The sequence below is a fragment of the Lithobates pipiens genome, unplaced genomic scaffold (genome assembly GCF_037356315.1).
Source record: "Lithobates pipiens isolate NorthernLeopardFrog02 unplaced genomic scaffold, aLitPip1_a1.2 Scaffold_10, whole genome shotgun sequence".
Lineage (NCBI taxonomy): Eukaryota > Metazoa > Chordata > Amphibia > Anura > Ranidae > Lithobates > Lithobates pipiens.
The window spans coordinates 189,138,286-189,164,855 of NW_027507686.1; the positions used below are offsets into that span (position 1 = coordinate 189,138,286).

Consider the following 26,570-nt stretch of genomic DNA (forward strand, 5'->3'; position numbering starts at 1 on the left):
TGCTGACTTCCATCATCCAATCATATACAAGCAAAAAAATTTTTTTTTTTTTTCCTTGCATGTGATTCTTTAAAAAGTGAAGCCTCACCTAAACTCTGGAGCAACTGCACTTGCAGAGTGCACAGTCTATTGGGCTTTAGTAAAGCCTCGGCTCAAGTAAAGGCTCGGTTGTGTGGTTACATGCGGGCAGCCAAGGCATATCTGCCGCAACGAAACACACATTATTAGCGGCATGAAGCCCAAATGGCCCATATGAATAAACCATTATGTAAATCTGTTTTATGCTTATGTATACCTCCCAACTTCTTGAGATGGGAATGAGGGACACCTATTAGCCAATGTATGTAGGCATAGGATACACCCTTACCATGCCCCCTTAAAGGAGAATTATACGTAAAAAATTAGTTAACCCACAAGTGATTTTTTTTTTACTACTATTATTCCTTTATACTGGTTTTGAAATTTACAAATGTAGCAATAAAGAAATTGGATGATAGGTTTAGCACAGGGGAAACACTTTTTGGAAGATAAAAAGTGCATTTTATATACTTTTTAGATCAGACCAAAATGAGGGGCACATGAGAAGGAAAGAGGGACAGAGGGACATTGTTGCAAATCAGGGACAGCTCCTTGAAACGAGGGACAGTTGGGAGCTATGCTTAAGCTGGGCAAAGCAACGGGTCCATTTTCAAGCTGCACATACTTACCTTCGGTCCCAGGGAATAAAAAGAGGGCTAGTCCTCTGTAAGCTCTAATTTGCAAGAGAATTCATTTACAGGCGTTATTCCTCAACTCAAAATACATTTTGGTAATTGTATGTGATTAATACATGTAATGATAGCATTCCATATATGTTTTTTTTCCCCCCACATACATTTAATGATTTTTTGCTCTATGTTTACATGCAGACCAAGGGTCAAAAAAGTGACAGTCACAGAGGTCAGGACAAACCATATAGTACTGCCAAGGGGCATTAAAAAACAGTTGCAGTACCTTCTAGGCTAGGTTCACACTATTACTATTGTGGTTTCCATGTGGCCGTGTTTGCGTTGGCACAGCATTCCATTCATTTGAATGGAAAGGGCAGCTTTACCTATCTAATTTAAAAAATGCAACTGCAGGGAAATGGCATAGTGCTATGTGGTTTACGGTTCATAGTGGTACCATTAAAAATTATTTCCAGCCCCAAGGGTCTGCTAACAACAGCATGTTTTAGTGGCAAGGGAAAGCATGCGATACATGCAGTCCCACACCCGCAGAAATATGAACCTAGCCTTAGTGTTAGTTGATATTTGTGTACTGTGTATTTGTGTATTTACTTAATGCAATGCCAAGCTGCTGCTAACAAAGCAAACAGAATATTGGCATGCATTAAAAAGGGGATCAACTCCAGAGATAAAACGATAATTCTCCAGCTCTACAAGACTCTGGTCGGGCCGCACCTGGAGTATGCTGTCCAGTTCTGGGCACCAGTCCTCAGGAAGGATGTACTGGAAATGAAGCAAGTACAAAGAAGAGCAACAAAGCTAATAAAGTGTCTGGAGGATATTAGTTATGAGGAAAGGTTGCGAGCACTGAACGTATTCTCTCTGGAGAACAGACACTTGTGAGGGGATATGATTTCAATACAAAAATACCATACTGGTGACCCCAGAATAGGGATAAAACTTTTTTGCGGAAGGGAGTTTAACAAGACACGTGGCCACTCGTGAAAAGAGGTTTAAAGTGGTAGTATGGTCATTTTTTTTAACTTTTACCTACAGAAAAGCCTATAATAAGGCTTACCTGTAGGTAAAAAAAATATCTCCTAAACCTGTACGGTTTAGGAGATATTCCCCTCGGTATGCGCCGCTGACTGCAGCGGCGCATGCGCACAAGGGGGTTCTCTCCGTGAAAATCCGGCAGCGCTCGTGCGGCCGGACTGAAATCTCCCGCGCGCATGCGCGGGAGTGACGATATCGCGGCTCCGGCCACTCACAGCGCCGGAGCCGCGATACCCGGAAGAGACGCCGAGGGAGCATGTCGGCTCCCTCGGCGTGGATCGGGCCAGATGTCGGGGCCTCGTTCTAAGGTAAGTATTTCATAATGAGCTAGTATGCGGTGCATACTAGCTCATTATGCCTTTTGCTTTGCAGGTTTAAAAAAAAAAAAAAAAACATTGCGGGTTTACTACCGCTTTAACCTTAAACTACGTAGAGGGTTTTTTACTGTAAGAGCGGAAAGGATGTGGAATTCCCTTCCACAGGTGGTGGTCTCAGCGAGGGGCATTGATAGTTTCAAAAAACTATTAGAAAAGCACCTGAACGACTGTAACATACAGGGATATACAATGTAATACTAAAATACAATCACACACATAGGTTGGACTTGATGGACTTGTGTTTTTTTTCAACCTCACCTACTATGTAACTATGTAATTTGTGTATCACTTAGGCTGCATTAACACTTCAGCGTTTTGAATTGCAGACAGATATGCTGCAATTCTGCCTGTGATTTGAAAGCACAGATGTGTGAATGACAAATCGTGGAACTCGCATTTGAGATGCCATTTATTTGAATAACACCTAAAATCGCGGTGTGGGTCTGCCGCGATTGTCACGCGATAAATCACGCTGCAATTGAGGCAACCCACATCACGGGGAAGCATATCACCCAAAAGTAGCTCCTGAACTTTTTGTGGGCAACATGCTTCCCCTGATGTGGGTTGCCACGATTGCAGTGTGATTTATCACGCGACAATCGTGGCAGACCCGCACCGTGATTTTAGGTGTCCTTCAAATGAATGGCATCTCAATTGTGAGCCCCGTGATTTGCCATTCACACATCGGCACTTTCAAATTGCGGGCAGAGTTGCGGCAAATCTGCCCGCTATTCAAAACGCTGAAGTCTGAATGCAGCCTTACTTGGAAGTCTATTTAGAACTGCATATACACGTGACAACATTGCTGTGCGATTAGACTGCACAGCCTAATAACAAAATCTCAAAGGGATGTATGGGTTCTTAAAAAAAAATAAAAAAGATACTCACCTAGGTGCTTCTAAGACCTGAACTGATGAATCAAATGCTGCTGATTGCTCAGATCTCAATCTTCAGGGAACAAAGAGGCGGTGACTTTCATCGGCTTAGTGAAGTCAGCCAACAGTGGGCTTTCGTTTTTTGACTGAAAACGAGACGCAGGAGTGCAGAATGAACTGCACTTCTGTGATCCATAGGAGGAGAAGGGCCGAAAAAGTCCTTTTGTGTTGACCATGGCTTTGCACACATTTCACATATGCTAAAAATTCAAACTGTTACAATTGATTTACTCTAGTAACTAACTATACATATTTACTGTGATAGCTAGAAGTACCCCCTGAACCAGTCTGACGTACCCCAGGATGTCCATACCATTGGTTGAGAACCAGCAACTACATAACCTTGCAAAACCACTAAAAATAACCTAATCCCCAGGTCCAGAATTGCTGTTACTTCATTCCTGTACAACCACAACATGCATACATCTGAATCATAAAGGCAGTGTAATATATCAGTAAGATGATACTGTATGTCATATTTCAAGGTCAATTTTATCTCACAAGGGCAAATACAACACATCCTCCTTCCATTATTCCCCAGGCATGCTATTATTTCAAGGCTCTTTATTTTACCCCATCAATCTCTGTGTCAACATTGAGTTACTTATACAGGTCTGTATATGTTTATATATTTTACTACAGCTGGAATAAACACTGCAACTATTAAACAGTTCCAGGCCATAAACATTAGCGTGGGTGCACTTAACGATTATAGCAGTGCAAAATAAATATAAGCACACTAATATATTACTGGAGAAAAGCCCTCCAATCCTCTCTGTTATTACACTTTTTTTTTACATTGCAGAGCATTGCAAAAACAGAAATTCAAGAGGATCAAGGTCACTGTCACACAGGAATAAAATATGGGTGTAGGTTTTGAAAAACATTTGTCTTCAATCTCCACCTTAAAGTATCTCCTGGTGCACCCTTGGAGGTCAGAAATATGGGGTATCGTTTGTACACATTCAGTATACAAATTTGAGCTCTGGCTAGCTCCCTCCCATTCTTGCCACTTGATATTGGGCAGCTTCAGAGACCAATAGTAAGGCAAAAGAGGAATTGTGTCTACAGCACCGCCTTTATATACTGAACTCAACACTGCCAAAACAGAGAATAATTGTTACTGGTGCACAGAGATGATATATAGTCCAGCCAGCAATAAATGTCTAATATACCAATGAGCAGGGTAAAGAGTAATTCATGAATGTCACTGATCCATTGTTGAGGGGGTACAATAAAAGAAGGCACAGGACCACTTGCGGCTGCTATCCTCAGAGTTGTGACCGGCTATGTGGAAACCAAGCGGAAAAGGGAACAAACGGGAAGGAAGCACCAGCTAAGTGTAGTATCCCAGTAAAAATGTTAATAGCACAAGAGGTAAAATATAAGTGTGCTCATCTGGTATCGAGTCTCTGGATGGGGATTCCTCCTAAGCCCTTGTACACACGGTCGGACATTCTGCCAACCAAATCCGTTGGATTTTGTCTGACGGATTTTGTCCGACGGATTGTGTCCGAAACTGTTGCATACACACGGTCGGACCAAGTTGTCGGAAAATCCGATCGTTCAGAACGTCATGACGTTATTTCGTTACGATGGGACTACGTTCAGGCTAGTAGCCAATAGCTTTGGTGTAGGAATTTGATCTGAGCATGTGTGGCACTTTGTCCGATCAAAATTCTCTACACATGATCGGAGTATGTCCGATCGGACCAGTTTGTCGGAAAATATTTCCAACAAGTTTGAAAATTGGGTCCGACGGATATTCCGACGGAAACAGTCCGATGCATACCACACACAGTCGGATTATCTAACAAAACGGTCCGATAGGACACATTCCTTCGGAATCTCCGACCATGTGTACAAGGACTAACACCATCCTGCAGGACTACTGGCATCTGTTCTGACTGCTGGGGGAGGAGATGGCTGGCTCAGGAGCCAGGAGGAGCCCTAGGAAGCCATGCTAACCAGTGTGGAATGCACGGCAGAAGTGACATCACCGGAAGGATAGGAGGACCAGACAAGAGGAGGAACGAGGCTATGTGCTCGGAGAATCTAGCTCCTTCTACACTGCTAAAACAAAGCTCATAGCGTGGTCCAAGGAGTGTGGAAGACTTAAAGCTCTTCACAGAGTACACCTTGGTATAGTGATAATCTTGTTATTTACACACATACTGCAACAGGCATCACAGGTCAAGATTTCGGGACCTCACAAGATCCCAGCGTGCCTTGAAAAGGGGATCCTGCAAGGTTCCAAAATGTTGGCCTATGATACCTAATGCTTTATGTGAACAAAACAAAATGTATCACACTACCAAGGTGTGCTGTTAAAGATTTTTATACTCCTATGATTGCATGGTGCTGCCATCCAGTAATTTACTACAACAATACTGTGTAAGCATGTAAGGAGTGCGGGGGATGCAATGCAACATCTCTGTGAAAACTTAAAGCTGCCTGCATTAAAAGCCTGCTGACAGCTTAAAATAAGAGTGAAGGTACAATAATAGAGTTCAATAGAAAACACCCCTCCCATACATACATTGGAAAAAACAATATAAAAATGCATTTAGCTAGAACCATCCAAAGTACTTGTGCTTTATGCCGCGTACACACGACCAGACTTTTCGACGGACTTGGTCCAGCGGACAATCTGACGGACTTTGCAGCTGAGGTCTGCCAGACTTTGAAACAAACGGACTTGGCCACACACAATCACTCCAAAAGTCTGACAGATTTGAACGTGATGACATAAAATAAGGAAGTTCTTACCCAGTAGCCAATAGCTGCCCTAGCGTTGGTTTTAGTCCGTCGGACTAGCACACAGACAACTGGATTTTTTTTGACCGGATTCGAGTCCGTCGGAAAGATTTGAAGCAAATTTTATTTCTAGGTCCGCTTTTGGGAAGAAAAAGTCCACTGGAGCCCACACACGATCAAATTTTCTGACTGATTCCAGTCCGCCAGACCAAGTCTGTCGAAAAGTCCGGTCGTGTTTACGCGGCATTAGGAGTTCACACGTTCGGCAGCTTGGGGGATCCTTAAACATGCAAAACCTAGAACATCCAGGTACAGGTCTTTCTCCATATTAAAAGCTCTTTCACTTTATTGCAAAAGACAGAACCAATAGGCCTTGTGCACACAGACCTAATGATTTATTGATGTTTATATGCAGGATTGTACTAACAGAGGCCTTGCATATACAGGCATATAACCAGTATTACCTTGCGTATACACGTGCAAAATTCTTCTTCATCCTCTTCTAGCTGTCAGTGTGGCATGCACGCTTTTATGTACTTACATATACACATGTGTACATGTGAATTACTGCTCTCAAAAGTAAAATGTTCTAGTTTTTCTTTAATCAAAAGCGAAAATGTTCTATTTTTTAGATGGCTCTGAAGGCATCGCTGCATTACAGGTCTTTATGCAGCTGTATTCATTGTCCCATAGAGAACAATGTACCTTTTTAAACAAAAAAAATAAAAATACAAAGCTACAAATGTTTTTTAGCCCGTGTGCCTGTGCATTTCTAATACCCATGGGAACTATTACCCAAATTATAACTAAGATCTAGTGTCTGATATATCAAGAATGTCGGCTTCAGAGCAATAATGTAAAAGTTAAGGCACATTGATTAGGGTTAAGCACTGCTACAGATGAATAAAGACCGCCTTTACTTCTACTTTAATAGGTCTGATAGCAAGTGAGGTTTACCTTCAGATATATCTATAGACTACCATTATACAGATAACATTTTTAGAGCTTTATAAGTGACAGTAACAATTTATGCCGTTAGCCTTTACAAAGCATTAAAGATATAGGTATACCTAAAAAGATTATCTTTGCTCATGACATAGAATATAACCTGACTATTTCTCATTTCTTCTCTCTGTACTGGAAATGAGCAAAGCCCCATCTCCAGTTCCAAGAGGTTAACCACATTCCAATTATCTGGAACCCAGAGTAATGGGTAGATCAGATCACCTCAGTGACAATGCTGTTAAGTCGTAGGGAGAATGTCTCACTCTCAGGTGGGCACTTTCTGTGCAGAGTCAGGCCGCGTACACACGGGCGGACTGTTCGCCCAACTTTGTCCGCTGAACAGTGTTTCAGCGGACAGTCCGCTCGTGTGTGGGCTTCAGCGGACAGTTTCAGCGGACAGTCTGACGAACAAAGTTTTTCGGAATTCCCGTAAGACAGTCCGCTGAAACTTGGTTTGAGCGGACAGTCCGCTCGTGTGTAGGCTTGTTCGACAAACTAAGTTTCGCGCATGCTCAGAAAGGATTTACACGGCGAAGGTTGCATTGCAGTGTATTGGACGTCGTATTTTTCGTCCCGTCGTACGTGCCGTTCACGTCATCGCGCGCGGTTTCAGCGGACTGTTCGTTCATCGTGTGTGGTCAAGTCCGCTCATGCAAATTTTGAGCGGACTGTTTGTCGGATTGTTTGACAAACTAAGTTGGGCGAACAGTCCGCCCGTGTGTACGCGGCCTCAGGTTTTTTTTGAAGTGAAGGATTGGAAATGTATCAGTTTTTGTTGCATGCGCTACAATGCAGTCTGCTGACATGCTGTCAGATAAGTGTGCTGTCTCAGCAAATCATTTCTTCAGCTTGTGAAAAATTCTGGGCATATACGTTTCAATGGTATGTTCAGTGTCTTTGTCACAAAAGCAGGTATTCATTTGTTTGTAGCCCATGGACCATGGAGCTTATACTCATAAAGCTCTGATGAAACATTTCATTGCTCTTTCTTTGAGACACAGCAGAAGAAAATGCTATATTGACAAATCAGTGGTGAATAAATTTAAAGAGGAAGTAAACCCTGATGGGTTTACTTCCTCTTTGATTCCCTGCAAAGGTAAAGCATAATGGACTACTATATCTAAAAGGCTTCCGCGCTCTATGGAAAATTATGGGCGAGCGAGAATACCTAATGAAAAAAGCAGCAGTCACTAAATGAGTTGTCTCTCACTAATACAAGTAAATAGATAAAAGTGTGATGCGCTAAATTACAAAACATTCAAATAGCCACAATAAAGCTAATGGTGTGCAATAGTAAAAAGTGCAGACGTGCATACACAAATCAAAAAATGACTCTGTGCATATATACCAATGAACTAAAGTGGAACTACAATAGATCATATAGTGATTACCTAGTGTAAAAACCATAAAATGACTCTAAATGCAAAAAACATGAATTTACCATATATATCAAAATATAGGATGTGTGAGCATATTCACCGTGTGAAAAATACAGCCAAAGATATATATGAGCAAAGAAAAATAAACAGGTTTTGAATCCAAGTGACAATTGTGATTTATATAAAATGTCCCATACACAATCAGATCAAAGCGTGCAATTTCGGTAGACACACTAAATTAAACGTGCAACGTGCTGAGTAATAAATCCGTCCGTGGTAATCCGTGCAGGTGGTGTTAATGCTGTGCAATTACCTCACTGCTGTGGGTAACACAGCAAAATTAGTAATGGACACCAAGATGATTGCAGAGATGGCTGTATGAACAAATTCTTTGGGAGACTTCTATAGCTTCCTCATGGATGGTGGGTGAACTCAGGGGAATAGATCAGAGAGAACCGCCATAGTGTAGTAGTTTTTTTTTAAATATAGCAATTTATTTAAAGGGTTAAAACTACTCACAAGTGAAGCAACAGTAAGCAAAAACAAAAAAACCGGATACGAACGTCACTTCCGGGTTCCTACGCGTTACGTCGTCGAGACTTCAACTGGGATGACAGTTGAAGTCTCGACGACGTAACGCGTAGGAACCCGGAAGTGACGTTCGTATCCGGTTTTTGTCTGCTGTTTGTCAAATGTGCTTACTGTTGCTTCACTTGTCACTCGTCACTCCCGCACATGCGTACGGGAGCCACCACTCGCTGCATATTGCCGTGGACAGCCTTAATCTAGGCTTACCATATATACTCGAGTATAAGCCGAGATTTTCAGCCTCTTTTTTGAGGCTGAAAGTGCCCCCCTCGGCTTATACTCGAGTCATCGCCGTCTGACTGCTCGATCAGCGTATCGAGCAGACAGACGGCGGACATACTACAATTCGAAAGCCGCGCCTCCGCCTCCGCCTCCGCCTGTGATAGGCGGAACACTCAATTTCCCAGCAGTCAGTGTTCCGCCTATCACGGACATCCGCTCATCCTCGTACTACGGACGAGGATGAGGCGATGTCCGTGATAGGCGGAACACAGGCTGCTGGGAAATTCAGTGTTCCGCCTATCACAGGCGAAGGCGGAGGCGCGGCTTTTGAATTTTAGAATGGCCGCCGAGGCGCCGACGAAGAGCGGCGATCCTGGCAAGGCACGGGACGGAGGCAAGGCAAGGCACGGCACGGGACGGGACGGGACGGAGGCAAGGCACGACACGGGACGGAGGCAAGGAGGCAAGGCACGGCACGGGACGGAGGCAAGGAGGCAAGGCACGGCACGGGACGGAGGCAAGGCTCGGGACACAGGCTCGGGACACAGGTAGGCTGGACACACACACACACACACACACACACACACACACACACACACGGACACACACACACAGGGATGGATGGATGGAGACACACACACACAGGGATGGATGGATACACACACACACAGGGATGGATGGATGGAGACACACACACACAGGGATGGATGGATGGAGACACACACACACAGGGATGGATGGATACACACACACACAGGGATGGATGGATGGAGACACACACACAGGGATGGATGGATGGAGACACACACACACAGGGATGGATGGATGGATGGAGACACACACACACAGGGATGGATGGATGGATGGAGACACACACACACACAGGGATGGATGGATGGATGGACACACACACACACAGGGATGGATGGATGGATGGACACACACACACACAGGGATGGATGGATGGATGGACACACACACACACAGGGATGGATGGACGGACACACAGGGATGGACGGACACACAGGGATGGACGGACACACAGGGATGGACGGACACACAGGGATGGACGGACACACACACAGGGATGGACAGGCATGTCTCACCCTCGGCTTATACACGAGTCAATAAGTTTGCCAGTTTTTTTGGGGGTAAATTGGGGGCCTCGGCTTATATTCGGGTCGGCCTATACTCGAGTATATACGGTACCTGTAGGTCAAAGTTGGTTGTAAGGGTTTACAACCAGTTTAAGGTCAGTCATATACATGTGTTGGTAAGCGGATGATCCAGACAACCATTCTGTAGAATAGTGGTGTCATAAGCAAGCAGAATCATCTTATCCAAGCACATATCTATGTGCACTGAGCAGACACCCCTGAGGCCATCCTTACCTTAGAACAGTGGTCATCAACCCTGTCCTCAGGGCCCACAAACAGGCCAGGTTTTATGTATTACCTTGGGGAGATGCATACTAGAATACTGCAATCACTGAGCAGCAAATGATATCACCTGTGATGTATTTCAGTTATCTTGCAAACCTGGCCTGTCGGTGGGCCCTGAGGACAGGGTTGATGACCACTGCCTTAGAAGATATAAGTAGCTTGATGGATACATTTATTTCATGCCATCAAACTTCCAAGATTGGTCAACCCACAGGTGCTGCTGGGTACCCAAAGACATATGTTCCTTCCCAGAAGAGGAAACAATCGTCTCATGTCTTAGCTTTACCGTGATATATTACCATTATATATTTTTAAACATCTTTTGTTAGTTCATCCTTAATAGGCTGTAGAATCCACACATTAGGAAAAGCTTGCTTAATAAGGCAGTTCAGAAAGCAATAATGATGTGCAGAAAATGGTAACCAAGCAACCAATCACTTTTCACCTTTCATCAGTTTACAACAGTCATAACACTGAGAGATGATTGCCTATAGGTGGTCATGGATTACCACATTGCTATTTACTTCCTTACAGTGGTTGTAAAGATTTTTTTTAACAAACAATTCATACTTACCTGCTCTGTACAATACTTTTGCACAGAGCAGCCCTGAACCTCCTCTTCTGGGATCCCCCGCTGGTGCTCTCTGCTCCTCCTCTCTGAATGTCCCCATAGCAAGTCACTTGTGGGCGGTGGGTGGTGTATCCTTGGCAACTACACTAAATTGTATGCTCCTAGGGGCTCTTGGGCTATGCCAGGCATTAAACGGGGTCACTCACCCTACACACAGTGGTACTCTTTTGCACAGAGCGAGCTCATCAATGCCTAGGACCAAGCAGAGCTTTCATTTACGTGAAAAGTCTAACATTAAGGGAATTTCCTGACTTAGAGATGACCTATCACTGTGTGCAATAGTAAAATATACATATTTCCTCTGAAAAGTGCTGTCCCGTGTCACTACACACTGTACTTGATGTATGTTGTATTAGGAGGGATGCTGCTGAGCCTGCACCCTATCCACTAGTCTAGCGTACCTCTATTAACTCACTCCCAGTAACAGAATAGGGTCCCACCGAGCACCTAGCGCATACCTCATGCATGCATCCATTAACTCCTTCACTTCTGTACTCATGTGTCCAGGCTATGGATTTGGTTTCAGTCGCTACAGGAAACCAACCATTAGGGAAGCAGCCAGAACATCACCCCCCTCGGCACTCTAGGACCTGTCACCTTTTCCAAGTACAAATTATGACTGGTTGATTTGCATCTTGAACTACTACTTGGCTACTCTTAGCAACTACATTCCTCCTCCTTGTCTTGCCAAGTTAACCAGTTTGTAGTAGCTGAGCTACATACTCCTGTATGGTTTACCGACCCTGGTTCTTTTGAAATGCCAGAACCAACATGCACCCCCGAACAATATCAGACCAGGGCTAGAACAGTTGATGGAACTTTACTTAAAAGTCAATGGCATTACAGTTGACTGTGAACATAGCCATTTTCCTAACCCTAAACCCTAACTACACCTGAATAGCTGCCCATGCATACCTCTGCAGGGTAGTAGTCTATTTTGGTATTTTCCATACTTGGATGGCCTCCTCCATGCGGTTTTACAGCATGTCTGCCTTAAGAGTCAACAAAAAGCTGTGAGAGACCCCCGAACCCAGCCTTCTCCCATATTTATATTACTGGTGAGTAGGCTGGATCCACAAAGCACGGGAACTGACCACACACACACATAACTCTTTCCCCCCGTAGCATGGGTCTGCTAACTAACTAGTGCAGCAATAAGCAGCCTGCCTACATGTTTGTTATGGGGGCACTCTTGCCCTAGTTCCTGAGCTGGGGTGTATTTCTCCCTTGAATCTTGGTAAGCTTTGTGTATTTTTTCCAGATCTGTACATCCAATATAAAACTTTGTGCATGAGCATTCTGTAATATAGACCAGTCACTACTGCTCTCTCTACTTGCTCGAGGTGACTGGTCTTGTCTCTCTCCTTCAAGTTGTTTTCTGTAGACAGCCTATTAACCCCTTCCCACAGCTCTGCTCTCTACACAGCTGTGTACACTGCTAATGTCACTGTTAATGTCACTGTTACTTTTACAAAGTTCATGTCTGGGTTTTCAAAGGGATTTGATGCATATATCCTTTCTGGCTACTGAGGAACATATGTAAATTCAACTTTTCTGTTCTTATAGTTTAACTTTAAAGTGAAACTTCAGGTTTTTCCCTCTTTACCCCTGCCCCCCCTCACACCCTAAGCCCCCCTTTGTATTTTTTTAAAACCCCACCCAACCAATTTTTTTAAGTCTTCTTGCCAGTCCTGGGACATCATTTCCAGCTCTCTTCCTTCTTTCAGCAGGAGTGAGGACAGGCATTCTTCCAGGATGAGTGGCACACACATAATGATGTGATTGGCATGTTGCCGATCCCTGTTATACTGTTATACTTCATTAAAGACTGCAGACAGTCTACCTTTTTTTGGCATAATCTGTGTCCTCATTTTCCAATAAGAATAAGATAGGAGGATTCATATTGCCAACACTGTGTGTGGCTACATTACAAGAAGCAGATTATGCATATGTAATGAGCGAATATTTAATTTCAAAGTATGCACAGAAACATTGTTCATACACTATATATCTATCTATATTCTTTACCATGCACTTACTTAAAGTGGTTGTAAACCCTTACAAACCACTTTGACCCACAGGTAAGCCTAGATTAAGGCTTACCTGTAGGTCCAAGAAATATCTCCTAAACCTACACGGTTTAGGAGATATTTGCCGAAAGACAGGCACCGCTGGTGCGCATGCGCGGGAGTGACGTCATCGCGGCTTCGCCGAATGACAGCGGGCGGAGCAGCGAGACCCACCGAGAAGATGGATGCGCCGGACTACAGGGGACAGCGGTGACATCGCTGACTCCTGTGTCAGGTAAGTGACACATAATGGACTACTATGCAATGCATAGTAGTCCATTATGCTTTACCTTTGCAGGGAATGAAAGAGGAAGTAAACTCATCAGGGTTTACTTCCTCTTTAATAGCTGGGCCTAAAGTATCAAAACATGTAAAGTCAATGTGGTTTATCCTTATTAGAGACAGTACAGAGAAAGACATTGGACATATAGGGCGTTATTTACTAAAGGAAAATCCACTTTGCACTGCAAGTGCACACTGAAGTAGTCACTGTAGATCTGAGGGGGGCATGCAAGGAAAATAAAAAACAGATTTTAGCTTGCACATGATTGGATGATAAAGTCAGCAGAGCTTCCACTTATTTCAGATCTACCCCTTAGATTTAGGGCGACTGTACTTCCAAGTGCACTTGCAGTGCAAAGTGGATTTGCCTTTTGTAAATAACCCCCAATGTGACATATTTATGGGAAGACTGACATTTGTCAGTTATAAAAAGATACACTAGAGCATTTTAGAAATTATGTAGCAGTAGCAATAGCAATAGTATTACAAAGTACATCTGAAAGTGGCAATGGAATCCTAACATTTGATATATTATAGTTGTCATGTACCCATAGAGCCAACAGAATCACACAATGTTTATCTAAGTTGGACTGTACTGCCTTGCGATATAACCAAACGCAGAGGCTGTAACCCTATGCACTCTGCGGGTCGGATGTCAACATGACCTCAGTAAGAGTAATTAAAATGAGGCGATAGGAACGCACACTGATTCCATGATCTCATGCATCACATTCCTCAATCAGGCAAAGGTTTGGAGTAAAGGGGTTACAGCTTTAGCGTAATCCTTTGACGCTTCATGCAGAAAATCTCCCAGGATTACAAGCAGGTTTGGTCAACCATGCACATTAATAAGCAATTAGCAGTAGAGCTGCAAACTGAATTTAACTCTTTTAGATATAAGCTAAAATTCTGAGGCTGTAAGAAAGCACTATCACACTTGTTGGAAGAGCCAGAATTGAAAGAAGATGTGAATTTTTGGTAAGAGCAATCTAGGCCAGCTGCCAACGAATCTCCTGACTTTACAGCATATGAATTAGCCAACAAAGATCAGTGGAGATGCTCGGTGACATTTTCATCTATAAAGTGACATGATTTGTTTTGTGGGAGCAGTATCACTAGCAGCCAAATCAGAATACCATGAGGATTACACCTCCCACAATATGATGTTCATATTAAAAGCAGAATACAACAGCAATTTCCACAATGTATTGCAATGAATACCAAATGCAGATAACAGTAGCTATTAAAACAGTTTAGTAATAATGAACTATCAGGGAAACATAAGGGAGTGTGATGGCAGAAAAGGACCGCATAGTCTACCAAGTATGTCTTCTTTACATTAGTGGGTTTTTATTTCTTTTAATTCACTATTTTTCCTTAGTACTGTATATACTAAGGCTTATCTCAAGTATGTTAAGATTCACTTACTGCTGATTGACTCACTAACTGCTGGAATAAATTCTGCTATAACCATCTACTACTCTTTCTAAAAAATATGACTTTAGTTTTGAACTTTACATAGTTACATAGCAGGCGAGGTTGAAAAAAGACACAAGTTAATTAAGTCCAACTTATGTTTGCGATTATATGACAGTATTACATTCCTGTATGTTGTGGTCATTCAGGTGCTTATCTAATAGTTTCTTGAAACGATTGATGCTCCCCACAGAGACCACAGCCTGTGGAAAGGAATTCCACATCCTTGCTGCTCTTACAAAAAAAAACCCTCTACGTAGTTTAAGGTTAAAGCTCTTTTCTTCTAATTTTAATGAGTGGCCACATGTCTTGCGAAAAAGTTTTATCCCTATTGTGGGGTCACCAGTATGGTATTTGTAAATTGAAATCATATCCCCTCTTAAGCATCTCTTCTCCAGAGAGAATACGTTCAGTGCTCGCAACCTTTCTTCATAACCAATATCCTCCAGACCCTTTATTAGCTTTGTTGCCCGTTTTTGTACTCGCTCCATTTCCAGTACATCCTTCCTGAGGACTGGTGCCCAGAACTGGGCAGCATACTCTAGGTGTGGCCTGGAACAGAGTCTTTTAGAGTGGGAGAATTATTGTTTTATCTCTGGAATTAATTCCCTTTTTAGTGCATGCCAATATTCTGTTTGCTTTGTTAGCAGCAGCTTTGCATTGCATGACATTGCTGAGCCTATCATCTATTAGGAACTCCAGGTCTTTTTCCATCCTAGATTCAAACAAAGGTTCTCCCCCAGGTGTATAGATTGCATTCATATTTTTGACACCCAAATGCATTATTTTACATTTATCTACATTGAACCTCATTTGCCGTGTAGTTGCCCACCCCATTAATTTGTTCAGATCTTTTTGCCACGGTTTCCACATCCTGCAGAGAAGTTATTGCCCTGCTTAGCTTAGTATCGTCCGCAAATACAGAGATTGAACTGTTTACCCCATCCTCCAGGTCCTTTATGAACAAATTAAACAAGATTGGTCCCAGCACAGAACCCGGGGGGACCCCACTACCCACACCTGACCATTCCCAGTACACCACATTTATCACCATCCTCTGAACTTGCTCTTGTAGCCAGTTTTCAATCCATGAACTCACCCTATGGTCCATACCAACGGACCATATTTTGTAAATTAAACATTTATGGGAAACTGTGTCAAATGCTTTTGCAAAATCCACATACACCACATCTACTGGCATTCCTTTAGCTAGATGGCAACTCATCTCTTCATAGAAGTTTTTTTTTTCATGTTGCTAGTTTGGTCCACATTCATACTGTATTTAGTATGTATCATTGTGTAAATTAATTAAAGTAATAAAGCCTAAGCATTTTTTACCTTAAAAAATCCTCTGCACTAAGGTAAAAAAATCTCCTCAACTTACCTACCGCCCACCATCCCCAAATACTTACTTTTCTCTGGCTTCATAGCCACTCCTTGCTTTTCCTAATTCAGGAGAAACTGAGGCCATAGGCTCCTGCTGCTGTCAGTCAAATCCCTGTGAGGAGGGAGCAGTGGCTCGGCTTACTGGAGCTGTGTATGTCTATGGGCACTCACCCTGGCTCAGGAACCAGTGGGATCTCACACACTTGGGTGCCTCCTTAGCACCTGACCTGCTACAGGAAAGACCTGAAACATAGAGGATCTGAGCAGCATAAGCATAACCTCATTTAAAAAAAAAAGCCTTTAGTATCAGATTGAAGGGGTTATACAGGTTCATATTTTTTCACCTTAATGCATCATATGCATTAAGGTGAAAAAACACCTGTCAGTGACCGGCCCCCCAGCCCCCCCCCCCCCACGTTTTAGTTACCTGACCCCTCAAACTTGACCCACGGGGATGCACTGTCTCTCCGCCTGGGGTTCTTGGCTGTTGATTGGATTGGATTGGATTGATTGGCTCCCGATGCTGTCAATCAAATCTAATGACGCGAGTGCCAGGGTGGGACCGAGACCTGCATTCAGCCTCTATGGACACTGAATGCTGAGCTTGGGAACGCACCCGCAAGGTAGCCCCCCAGGAGATCGCTTCTCTGATGTGGGGAGGAGCCGAGAGAGCCGCTGAGGGACCCCAGAAGACTAGGTTTGGGGCCACTCTGTGCAAAATGAGCTGCACAGTGCTGGTAAGTATGACATGTTTGTTATTTTTTTTTAAATTAACACTTATGCCGCGTACACACGACTAGACTTTCCAGTAGATTAGGTCCGATGGTCTTACCGATGGACTTTTGGCAGAGTTCTGATGGACTTTCCAAACGAGCGGACTAGGTCTGACGGTCTTCCCGACGCACTTTCAGTGAAGTTACGACGGACTTCCTAATGAATGGGCTTGCCCACATACAGGCTAAAGTCTGTTCATTTTGAACGTGACTCCAGGTACGACGGGACTAGAAAAGGAACTCAATCTCTATGCATTTATCAGCGAGATTGACACCTTGTGAGCCCAGTTGCAGGAGTCGGTGCCTGGTATGGATTTTAAGGGGAACCCCTTATGCAGAAAAAACGGCATGGGGGTCCCCCCAAAATCCATGCCCGACCTTTGGCCAATCAGGAAAGGGGGTGGGGATGAGTGAGCATCCCCCCCTCCTGAACTGTACCAGGCCACATGCCTTTAACATGGGGGGTGGGTGCTTTGGGGAAGGGAATGCCCTGTGGCCCCCCACCCCAAAGCACCTTGTCCCCATGTTGATGAGGACAAGGGCCTCTTCCCAACAACCCTGTCCGTTGGTTGTTGGGGGCCTCTTCCCGGCCCCCCAACCTATGTGAATAAGTATGGGGTACATCGTACCCCTACCCATTCACCTGGGGGAAAAAGTGTCAATAAAAAAACACACTAGACAGGTTTTTAAAGTAATATTTTAGGCAGATGCGGGGGTCTCTTCCGACTCCTCCACTCTCTCTGGTCTTTTCTCCCGCTCTCCGGGCTTCTCTCCCGGTCTATGGTTCTTCTCCCGCTCTCCAGCCTCTTCTCCCGCTCTCTAATTCATCTCCCAAACTCCTCTGCTATCTTTGATCAGTAATGTAAACAGGGTAATAAAGGTTGCAGCTGTGTCCTAAGGATTGATCCCATAGGACCTGACCTGAGACTACTAGGACCTATATTGAAGGAGGTTCTCTTACTCTCTGAAGCCTTTGTATATCACCAATTTCTATGTACTGCAAAGCTGCTTTTTTAAATACATTTATGCGAAAAACTCCATTTGTCAGTAGTGATAATTCTCCACCAGTGCCCACAAGATATTGTGGCAGAAATGCAGATGCTCATTTAGTCACCTAATATGCGGGTCACTTAATATTTCTTATAATGAAGCAAATACATTTCACAGTATATAATCAGGAGGAGAAACAAGGGGTATAGCCACAACCAATCTGAATATGGCTGGATAAGATCCGCAGTAAGGAATTTGGAGCCTTCATGTGTTACCTATATGGTGGTTGACCCTTTCAGGGATACTAGCTGGAGATAGTGATCATTATAAACCTCCGTATATGCAAATGATATATAAGAAGACATAGAAACTTGGGAAAAACTGGAACCAATGACTTTGCAGGAATCTGCATAATGATAAAATTATAACGTTATCAGAGCTCTATTATCTCGAAAAGTAGGTTCTTGATACTTCAGAAAATCCTCAAAGTATAACTAAAGCTAAAACTTTATTTTTACTTTAGGATAGAGTAGAGGGGGGATTAGAACACATCAGGTTTTTATTGTTGTCTATGCCTCTATTAAGGAGATTCACCCCTCTATTTGTTCTGTATACTGTTATCACTGCAAGTAAAATAAATCCCATATTTTGGGTTGTCTCCAGAATAGGGATAGAGTGGAAATTTTTCAATGCGGACACTAGTTCTGGGCACCCTGGGGATTACAATGGATTTCATCACTTTCGAGGAATTTCATCTCATTTCGTTTTTGGCTATGGGAAAGGAAGTGAAGGCAAATCTCCTACAACGAGACACAGACGTAAAAAAAAAAAAATGACAAGGGTTATAACACTGCCTTTCTCGATCCAAAATGTAAAACAAAAAATGCATTTAGTTCTATTTTAAAGAACTCTTGTGACTTCCAATGACTGTTCACAATACACATTTATATTAGAGAAAATCCGTTTAAAGATCATAATATCCCAGCTTTTCTGTTTGCGACAACCTTTTCTTTTTAGATCACTTTGGATATTTCACACTGTACAAGTGTAGGCAATACATTTTTAGTAGGGTCAAAATTCCATATGTTATTCTAAATATAACAAGGTGTCTGAATCCTCATTAATGAAGTTGTCAAAACATCATCAGCAGATATTGAAGCTCGGGGAAGAATTAACACCCACATTTAGTTGGGGAATCGAGTCTCAAGTACGTCATTTATTTCCCCCTTGCTGACTCCAGATTGAGATTCTTTTTTTTTCTTTTCGGTTTTAATTTTGGAAGATATGTGTGACAGACTGCAGTTCAATGACAGCATAAATGTGTTAATATATGTAGTGAGGTATAGGAAGAATAAAAATAACCTCAGAGTGAAAATTGGACCACTTAATTAACACAGTGCTCTGAGAAGCATTTTCAGCCACATGTCTGCTTTTCTTTTCACACCTCCCAGCTAAAGAGAATTTAACTAGAAAGCTCCCACTGTCCCGGGGTCTGCAATGTTATTTTTTAGGGCAGGGACAGGCCTATCTTCTGACCTCTGAATGGCAATTACTGACACTTAGTGGGGTGTCCTGGAGCTTAGTGAACCTTTTAATTCACAAGCATCTTTATAGAGGACGCACTGTCCGCAGGAAAGGCGCCTCAACAGTTAGAAATATTTTCTCATTGTGCTGGGATCTTGGATGTAATCACAGCCAGGTTTCTATCTGCATGACTTTTGCAGGTTCTTTGTCTTCTTTACTTTCCCTAAAAGACCCTTCCAAAAAAGGGGATGCCACCTTAAAAATCTGTTATTTATCTATGATGTATGTGATGTCAGGAATTTATTGATGCAGACTTGTAAAGTTACTGATAGGTCTGCCATAAATAAGTAGACTTTTTGATTACTGGAAACACATTGGCTATAGTCATAATAGTTGTTTTGGACTAAAGTTTGAGCTGTAGCAGCAGAAATAAGTACAATATCACTGTTTCAGTCTAAGCTTGGCAGTTTTAGTCAGGCTAAAGGGTGATTCTGCAAGGTGTTGGCCCATATAAAACAATTAAACTAAATGGGATAGATTTCAAGGAAGATCAAGCTGCAAGTGACTATGCATAATTGTAAAAAGCCATGGTCATGTGTAGATCTTCATTGTTCTCAGACAACAATAGTTTTCTTGTTATGGTTAACTGCTGTACATAGAGAAGCCAGAGGTACACAGTTCTCCAACTGATTAAGCATCAGTTTTCAGTCCTACTGCAGAGTAGCTAAGTACTGTTCCCCGTACAAGGCACTTAGAGAAAAACAGCAGTCCAAAAGGAAGTCAGAACTTCTTTATAAAATGTAACTTATAGAATATTGTGGGCAAGAGAAATAACCAGGGGCACCCCATTCCTATTTAACAACCCATAGCCCCTTTCACTCTGGGACGCCGGCACCATTGGCAGTAAATTTTTACCTTTTATTCTTAAAACGGTGCTTTACCATTGTTTTTGCAGGGGTTTTTGGTCACTAACGGGGCTCTTTTTTACCCCTGCTTGCGGCTGAAAGGGGTTAAAACGACCAGCAAAACGCCACAGCAGCGGCACTTTGCTGGCGTTCAGCAGTAGTGCCTATTCATTTCAATGGGCAGAAGTGGTCTAGGAGCGGTGTATACTGCTCCAAAGATGCTGCTTGCAGGAGTTCTTTTAACGTCCTGCCAGCGCATCGCCTCAGTGTGAAAGTCCTAAGGCTTTCACACTGAGACTGCAGGGAAGCCGTTTTTCTGGCGCTTTACTGGCGCTATTTGTAGTCCAAAAGCGCTGAAAAACGCCTCAGTGTGAAAGGGGTCAAAGAGAACCAAAATAATTTCATGGGACTTTTAAGATGCCAACCATCAAGAATACATAAATGTATAAACAAAACAATTGTATTTAATACTTTCATAAAATCAGGTCAACATCTTAAAGCGGAACTTCAGAAATTTTTTCAACTTTTCATCTATTAAATCTTCTGCCCTTGTTGTTTGAACTTTGGATAGTAAAACATTTTTTTTTCTTCCAGTAAATACCTTATTCAGCCCACTTGCTGTTTCTCTTTAAAATCATACAAACATATTTCATAATTTCTGTGAATCATATGATTCTTTAATAAATGCCACAAAGACCTAGCAACCTTTGAAACCTTTTTTAAAGTATAATTTGAATGACTGAAATTGTGAAATATGTTTGTATGATTTTAAGATGTTGACCTGATTTTATGGAATCTTTAAACTGTTCCTTTTTATACATTCATGATGGTTGGCACCTTAAAAGTCCCATGGAATTATTTTGTTTTTTTCTTTTAAAATGTGAAATCACTAAATAACTCCAGTCAACACTTTCTTTACATTCGAAAAACAGCAAGTTTTTATTAAAGGACCTGGTAACCCTAAATGTAGGTTATTATTTGTTCTAATTCAGATAAGTTGAGGAATTCCAGGGTAAGAAGGAATTGGCACATCCAGGTCTTTTTTTTTTTTACACAAAATAATTGCCTTTCTGATACTGCGCCATGGTTGCATCCATACCATTTACATTTAGAAACTTGGGATAGGTATTCAATGTGCCATATCAAGCCCACAAATCCTTTTACCCGAAGACATCTGTTATATAAACGAAATCTGTTGCTATTTAAAACATTTTTTTTAAATAAGCCCGGCCTGTAAATAATCATAACTACTCACCCATCCTATTAGCTGTGCTGCTGAACTCCACTGTCATTATAAGATACACTAAACAATTTTTAGGATCCACCACATTTCTGATTGTGTTGAATGTTTGGTACCCTGATGTGCTCTGTGGTTCCTTCCATTAGCTTCTGCATCAATACTGTGTTCTGTGTTGGGGGATTAAGCCATGGAGCTCAGTGAACGGCATTCAAAAATCCAGGATGTGTTGTATGCAGAAGCAATTTTGACACATTTCTCTCTTGGAGTTTAGCAGCATTGACAAAGGGATGGGTAATTCCTCTTCTTTTTTTGCATGTTAGGCTGTTTACTATTATTATTTTTTGTTATGCTAGAACTATTGGCTTTATTACTTAGAAAATCACTGTGCTATAGAAAAATAAGTATGAAGATCAAGAGGTCTGACTTCAATGGATGTCGATTTGCTCCAGTCCAGTGCCTTACCATGTAGGAAAGCAAGGGTAAGGATGATAGCTCAGAAGCCTGACAGAAGTCAGCAATAGTAGTTCCCATATGTACATCCTTACAAGTTCTCTTTAACCACTTCTCACCTGGCACATATACGGCCGGATGGGAGCTTCCTCCTTCTGAGTGGACGTTCAGGAACGTCCCTCAGAAGGAGGGGAATCGCGTGCACACGCGCCCTCGCAGCGGCGCGATCCCAATGTGCTCATGTCACCCGCACTGCGCATCTCTGATCGGCCCTCCTGATCACATGATGACTGTGTCCAATCACAGCCATCAAGTAATGTAAACAAAGAGCTGGTTGTTAGGCGATCGGATCTCCTTTCCTCACACGGAATTTGTCAGGAGAGAAGAGAGGGGATCGCTGCAGTCAGACGGTGATCAGTGAGTATGAGCTGTTTTTACAGCTTTTTACACATTGATCACCAGCCCAGTGTCCCCACACAGCGTAAACACACAATGTCCCCTACATAGTGTTCCCAAAACACTGTCCCTACACATGTCCCCACAGAGTAAAAACATCTGTCTCACATATGTAACAGTAAAATCATATGTCCCAATGATCATCTGCACACATATGTCCGGGATCATCTGCACATATATGTACATGATCACCTGCGTACATATGTACATGATCACACAAACCAATTATTATACACTTAACAGGCTTTTTTTTTAACAAAGACATGTAGCAGAATACATTTTGGCTTAAATTTATGACAAAATTTGATTTAATTGGATTTCTTTTAAAACAGAATGTAGAAAATTCGCTTTTGCTTATATTGCAAAAAATAAAAAAACTGATTTGTGAATAAATGCCACCAAAAGAAAGCTCTATTTGTGTGAACAAAATTATAAAAATTTCATTTGTGTACAGTGGTTCATGACCACGCAATTCTTATTGAAAATGCGAGAGCGCTCAAAGCTGAAAATTGGCCTGGGAAGGAAGGGGTTGAAAGCGCCCAGTACTGGAGTGGTTAAGTTTTAGTTCTCCCTTGAACTAAAAGCTTAACTCAGTTATGTCATGTTCTAATAAATCAATAGATTTAAATATACATTAGTTAGTAATTTAGGTTTACTGGTCATTTAATGAATGCAAACATCATTAACCTATCTTGTATTCATTGCATAAAAGCCTGAACCTACTTAGAGGTATGGATAAATGACATGCATCACACAGACTAAAGTCAGTAGGGCATCTTAAGGGACTGACCCACGCAATATGATGTCTGCAGTACCTGTCACTTTTCCTCTAATTATGTGCGTCTGTTATATTGACTTGCAAGTTATTCGAGTAATTAACATTCATTTATGAGGCTCCAGTAATGGCGATTGGGGTGAGAGGATACAGAAGCTCATTATTCTGTATCAGTTATTGGTATAGGACTTGGTTATAACCTAGCTGTGATATATACAGTATATTAATAAAACAGTAAAGTAAAGTTTATCACCAATGCAATCAGGCACACAGACAGACTCACTCAAGCCTCTGCCCTGCCCTTAAATAACTGTGACAGAAATTGTGATGTAGGAACTATAAAGAAGATGGTTCTGTGGGCACATAAGGCTGGCCATAGACAAGCAAACTTTAAGAAGATTCGATAAAAATGTAAAGATTACATAATGGATGCAGAATTCTAAGTAGGAAAACAGTTATTGACAGATAGAAATGGTGAATATTGCTTACAATTTTTTTGTTCAACTTTAGGAAAATCATTCCTTACAGATGATCAATTCCGAGAATGAGAAACACTAATAGCACCAGACAGAGCAATCACAAAAAGGTATCTGCTACTGTAAAAAATGCTGAAAGAAATGGCCAATTACCATAAAACTGCACCAATTGCATAAAATGAATGCAAAATATATTTATGTTGTTCTGTCACTCTCATTTTGAAAAAGAATTTTGCATGAATATTTCTTGTATTTTCAAAACATCCTGGTCAGTTATTTGCCAAATCTTCGAAAGAATTGGCCTGTCTATGGCAAACCTAATATCAGTTTTTTTTTTCACAATTAACACATAACCTTCAATCTCATATAAGGAGGGCACATTTGTGCTCCCCCCTACCTCTTTTCACCCTGAGTATGCTGGTTCTGATGAGACCCATTGGTTTGTAGATCAGGAATATTGGCAAAGTCGTCCTGCTCGGAGAGGCCCAGCACCAAAGACAGCACCACCATGCGGCCTTCCCTGCCCATAGTCCAGGGGAGGGGAGGTGATAGATAAGAAGAGGAAAGAAAGAAGACAAAAGAATCAGAGAAGACAACAGAAGAAGCATTAGAAACAAACAATCATGCAGGTAAGAAATATGGAGGCATACAAAGATAAAGAACAATAAATTATGATTGCCAGTAAATCAATTTTGCATGTATTGTTATCATCATTTTAGCAGATGCTGGAAAAAAGCAGTTAGAAGTTTAGACATTTTCTATTGTTTCCCTTTAGTCTTTTTTTTATCACCCATCTAATTTCCATTCCTTCTCCTCCCCATGTGAATTGTTTACCTTTTTTACTATTTCCTATCTCATTCATCTAGCCTGATCATGAACATCAACTGTTGACTGGAAGTTTGAAAATAATGGAATAATGTGCTGGCAGCCCAAAATATACAAATGCATGTTTAACCGTGTACATTACTTTTTGTTCATGGGTAGCCCCAATGTCAACCTTCTTGGATGGGAACCATGGCAATAAGTTCAAACTGATCATTGCCTTACAGTGATAAAATGGTCATGAATGAGCAACAATTTTATTTGCATATTATCAATTGCATGTTTAATTTCTGGTCCTTGGTAGTTACTTCTGCTTTCCTTTACCTTATTTTCAAATGTTTTTCTTCTGATCTTACAGCTCATTCCTCCTGATCTTTTTCATATCACATGCAACACATGTATTTGTATACCTCCCTATTTATTGCTATAACCATGAATCTTATTCTTTTTATTATAGTACTATTATTATTCCATGCGATCATATCCATTCCTCCTTACATCCTCCCACCCCTCCATCAAATCTAGTCATCTAAACATCCTGTCACCCTTCCATCCAGTTTTTTTCTTTATCCAATACTAGACTCAATATAATTACCTTTATGTGCACTACCCCTCTCATATCTGTCCTTGTCTCTTGGTATAGAACTATAATCTGAAGCGCTGTACCATTATGAGCCCATCACAAATTTTACAGAATACATAAGTCTTTCTCCCAGTCCTGCACATAAACATTGTATTAATCATGAATTATTTCTGGGCCATAAATGAAATACCTTCTGACTACATAGAATATGACATTCACATTTTACTGCAGGGATTTGCAGTAACATGAAAATGGTAATGCACTGGATGAAGGTTTGACCTACTTTTGCCTTGAGTTTAACCATTTGTATTTCAGCTGGCAAGCATGGTAGGAAACTGTGCCCAAAATCCAATGGTGTCTAAGCAAAGGTTCTTTGCTATGTAAGGTCTTTGATATGTTAGCCCTTGTACACACAGTCGGAGATTCTGACAGCCAAATCCGTCTGAGTAATTCCGACGGATACATTTCAGAAGCGGTCCGGAAGTGATGTTGCATACACATGGTCGGACTAAGTTGTCGGAAAATCTGATTGTACATAACGTGATGACGTTATTTCGTTACGACGGGACTACGTTCAGGCTAGTAGCCAATAGCTTTGGTCTAGGAATTTGATCTGAGCATGCATGGCACTTTGTCCGTCGGAGTAGGCTACACATGATCGGAGTATGTCCGATCGGAGCATTTTGTCGGAAAATGTTACCGGCAAGTTGGAAAAGTTGGTCCGTCGGATATTCCGACGGAAACAGTCTGATGCAGACCACACACAGTCGGAATATCCGACACAACAGTCCGTTAGGCACATTCCGTCGGAATCTCCGACTGTGTGTACAAGGGCTAAGGTAATATCTGAGTGTGGAGACCTAGAAACCTTCAGAAATGCCACTTAATAGAAATGTGATGATGGACGGGCATGAATTGTGAGAACCATATAGGCTACAGGAACACCAATTTGACCATCCCGTTGACCACTCCAGCTGGAGGAAATTTCTACAGGCCTTTATGTTAGGCGATTGAAGGCCAAAAAACATGCTTATTTCTAACCACTTATCAGAGACTGCTGTATCCACATCTTCAGCTAACAGTAGTAGACAATTATTAGATGTTCTTGTCATAAGATAAGATAGGTAAGACCACCAGACCTTGATATCTACTTTCAGGCCTGTATCTTCAATACATAGAATGGACCTAGCCTGGTAATAGAATCTCTGGTGCAGTTATATGCCATAACATTGCTCGATATATAATAGTGGTGACAAAACCACAC

General features: G+C 41.9%; 1 protein-coding gene across 7 annotated transcripts in view; it reads right to left on the bottom strand.

Annotated features, from left to right (window-relative positions):
* Positions 1-26,570, bottom strand: part of SYT7 (synaptotagmin 7) — a 564,911-nt gene that overhangs the window by 128,113 nt on the left and 410,228 nt on the right. For 3 of the 7 annotated variants that reach the window (XM_077460749.1, XM_077460751.1, XM_077460752.1), the window contains one exon: positions 24,299-24,421. The exons of the other annotated variants lie outside the window; for them this stretch is intronic. In XM_077460749.1, the coding sequence (XP_077316875.1) occupies positions 24,299-24,421 (123 nt within the window). The remainder of the gene's footprint in view (positions 1-24,298; positions 24,422-26,570) is intronic. 7 annotated transcript variants of the gene reach the window in all.